The 3,956-nt window shown below is 35.2% G+C and overlaps 1 protein-coding gene across 1 annotated transcript; it reads left to right on the top strand.

The window, feature by feature from the left end:
- Positions 1–1,079: 1,079 nt before the first annotated feature.
- LOC138072314 (olfactory receptor 5D18-like) lies at positions 1,080–2,021 on the top strand. Its single transcript, XM_068963429.1, has one exon. The coding sequence runs from the start codon at positions 1,080–1,082 to the stop codon at positions 2,019–2,021; it is 942 nt and encodes a 313-aa protein (XP_068819530.1).
- The last annotated feature ends 1,935 nt before the right edge of the window (positions 2,022–3,956 follow it).

The following is a 3,956-nucleotide window of genomic DNA, read 5'->3' as shown; positions in this document are numbered from 1 at the left end:
GAATAAATATTCTATGAATCTTGAAGGGAGAAAAAAGAGAGATAAAGGCCAAAAACTGGACATTTCTAAGTCAATTTTTAATAAGGATAGCTATTCTTTCTCAGAGAATATTTTTCTCAAATTTCTTTCCTTGATGCTTTCTAGTATAGCTCTGTGATATGAATACTTTCATCAGGCACATTCCAAAGTCTCCAGTTTGTCATAAATTAGTATGATAATAAATAAATAAAATAGCATCTGGACCTGGATCAAGATTACTGTAGACAAATGAGTAATTGCTGGGAGACTGGATCAGCGTTCATGTCATAGATGTGTATATTGAGCCTTATTTACATGGTATAGGGAAAGCCAAAAATGTCCATCTTCTGCTTTGTCATCTCTAGAATAAATAGCTACACTAGATTATCTTTATTATTTTTTCAATATTATTATTCCTCAAGCAATGATGGGGGATTAACAACCTGGACTTGCTAAGTTGAGAAGTACACTCTGTGAAAAATTATAATTTATTTTGAAAACAAGTTTACTCATTCAAAAGCAAAACAAGTGTTAAAGTGCTTTATGGAATTAATAGTAAAGGGACAAATGTAAAGTGTTAGGTGTGTCATTTTTAATGTCACATTCTGAACATACAATGCAAAATTTAATTTGTTTAGAAATTTATCACTTTTACTATTAGTTATAGAACTGAAACAAGTAGTTCTGGTACTAGGGTAAATTAATCTTTTATGAAATTATAATGTTCAAGAAAATCTGAAGGTATTATGCAAGGATTTCATTTAAAATAATCCCAAGTGACTTGAACTCATCTTTTTACTTTGAAATATTAAAAATTAAAATTGAGAACTAAGAAAGTTCAATAATTATAATTTTACTTAAATAAAATGTTTAAAAGTTTGTCATTTTTAAAAAATTTAGACTTTTAGCATAGCATGCATAGAAAATACATAGATTCTAAAAGAGACACTTTGCTTCATCTTCCAGCTTTGGTAAGGAGTAGTTAACTAAATGTCTTACATCCTTATTTACCTTAATATTTTTCTTTCTAGGACTGATTCAGATTCTGACAAACGGAAACCATGTTTCTATCAGAGAAAAATAAAAGTGGGGCCACGTTCACTCTCCTGGGCTTCTCCAATTACCCAGAGTTGCAAGTCCCCCTCTTCTTGACATTCCTGGCCATCTACAGTGTCACTGTGGTAGGGAATCTTGGGATGATTGTAATCATCAAAATTAACCCCAAACTGCACACCCCCATGTACTTTTTCCTCAGCCACCTCTCTTTTGTGGACTTTTGTTATTCCTCCATCGTTGCTCCCAAGACCATGGTGAACTTCATGGTAGAAGACAGAACCATTTCATTTGTAGGCTGTGTAATACAATTCTTTTTCTTTTGTACCTTTGTGGTGACTGAGTCCTTTTTATTAGCTGTGATGGCCTATGACCGCTTTGTGGCCATCTGCAACCCTCTACTCTACATGGTGGCCATGTCCCCAAGACTCTGTGCCACATTAGTGGTTGGATCTTATGCTTGGGGAATAGCTTGCTCCTTGATACTCACCTGTACTGTTATCAAATTATCATTTCAAGGTTTCAACACAATAGATCACTTCTTCTGTGAGTTCTCCTCCCTGCTTTCCCTCTCTTGCTCTGATACTTATCTCAACCAGTTGCTGCTTTTCATTTTTGCCACCTTTAATGAAATCAGCACACTCTTCATTATTCTCCTGTCTTACGTGTTTATTGTTGTCACCATCTTCAAAATGCATTCAGCCTGTGGTCGTAGCAAAGCCTTCTCCACCTGTGCCTCCCACCTCACCACCATCAGCATCTTCCATGGCACCATCCTCTTCCTCTATTGTGTGCCCAACTCCAAAAACTCCAGGCACACAGTCAAAGTGGCATCTGTATTTTACACGGTGGTCATCCCCATGTTGAATCCCCTGATCTACAGTCTGAGAAATAAAGATGTCAAGGACACAGTCTCGAAGATCATGGACTCTAAAGTATTTTCGTACTAAACATTATTCTGAAAGATTTTGCCCTTGATATGTAAATAAACTGTGTCTGCAAAGGTTGGTTGATAAAAAGAAATTTATTATTAATGAAGTGTTAATACATAAAATAGAAAGTACATGATATTTTACTTAACTGTACTAAACTTGACTCTCTCTCTTACTTATTGTAAAAAAAGTTAGTAGTCTTCCAAATCTTTTTCATTTAAAATTTTAGACAAATAATCTGATTACAAAGGTTAAAAGACATAAATATCATGCAGTATACTTCTGTAATTTTAATAATTGTTAATTTCATCCTCCTTTTTTAATACTTGTGATAGACTAGGCTCTCAATAATAACATGGATTCCTCTTACAAAAAGTACAAATAGCAGTTAAGACATAGTGTTCATCCTTCAAGGAATAAAAATTCAGTGATGATAGTAGGGCACTTTAAAAAGTGGAAATTGTATAAGAGAGAAAACAGTAAGTATAATAGAAGGTTTCACAGGAAATTTTTCAAGTCTTTAAGAGAGATACTTTTATGCAATAGGTATTATGTACTCTGATTTGGATAACAGAAAGAGTTTTAGGAGACATATTTCAACATAGGAGTTTTATCCAGGAGACTAAACACTGAGAAAGAAGGTCAGAGTGCAATACTGAGTCAATGATACAACAATGATTTTTTTTAATTGAATAAATACTGTGTTTGCGTATTTGGATATTTTTGTTGTATTGTATATACAGGTTACTTGGCATGAATGAAAGTTGATAAGACATGGTCTATATTCCGAATGTGTTTTCAAAAGAGCTCCATTGTGGCAACATAATCAGCTATGATTGTTGTTGAGTCACTCAGTTGTGTCCAATTCTTTTACAATCCTGTGGACTCTAGTCCACCAGGATCCTCTATCCATGGGATTTTCCAGGCAAGAATACTGGAGTGGGTTGCCATTTCCTTCTCCAGTGATAGAGTCCACCAGAGACTTAAAAATGGTAGACCAGATCCAGAAAATTTTACATACAGACAGGAAACATGGTGAGTACCTACCTAATATGCATTTCAAGCTATTATTCTGCCTATGAAGACATCAGAAATATTATCAATTCTTTTTATTTTTCTGAATAAAATGTCTATGTCCTTCTCAACTAAAGAAAGTGAAAGTGAAAGTGAAAGTTGCTTAGTTGTATCCTATTCTTTGTGACCCCATGGACTAGTCCAGAGAATTCTCCAGGCCAAAATACTGGACTAGGTAGCCTTCCCGTTTTCCAGGGAATCTTCCCAACCCAGGGATCGAACCGTGGTCTCCCACATTGTATGCAGATTCTTTACCAGTTGAGCCACAAGGGAAACCCTCTCAACTAAACTCATAGCTTTAAAAAAAAAACAGTACTTGGAGTTGCCCTAAGTGTTGAAAACCAGTTGCCTATATGACCATATTCAACATATGACAAGAAGGTAGTCACTAGCATCCAGATTTATTCAATCTGGCAAATTAGAAATACTAGATCTTTGGACTTTCCTGGTGGTCCAAAGGCTAAGAGTCTGCACTCCCAATTCAGGAATCCTGGCTTTGATCTCTGGTCAGGGAACTAGATTCCTCGTGCTGCAACTAAAAGACTCTATGTGTTGCAACTAAAAGACTCTATGTGTTGCAACTAAGATCTGGTGTAGCCAAATGAAAAATATTGAAAAACAGAAATACCATTTCTTCCAGTGTTCTGGTCTGGAAAATTCTGTGGACTGTATAGTCCATGGGGTCGCAAAGAGTCAGACACGACTGAGAGACTTTCACTTCACCTAACATTAATAGCTCACTTGCTTGAATAATTTGTACACTATTCTTTCTACTCAATATGTCTAGATAAATTCTACAATGTCTTCTTTTCAAAAGATCTAAACACATAATATTTGAGAGCATTAAATGTAAATGGGAATAGAATCTGTCAGAATTTG

The sequence above is a fragment of the Capricornis sumatraensis genome, unplaced genomic scaffold, assembly GCF_032405125.1.
Source record: "Capricornis sumatraensis isolate serow.1 unplaced genomic scaffold, serow.2 scaffold1, whole genome shotgun sequence".
NCBI lineage: Eukaryota > Metazoa > Chordata > Mammalia > Artiodactyla > Bovidae > Capricornis > Capricornis sumatraensis.
The sequence above is the reverse complement of the archived record's forward strand: the minus strand, read 5'-3'. Positions and strand labels throughout refer to the sequence as shown.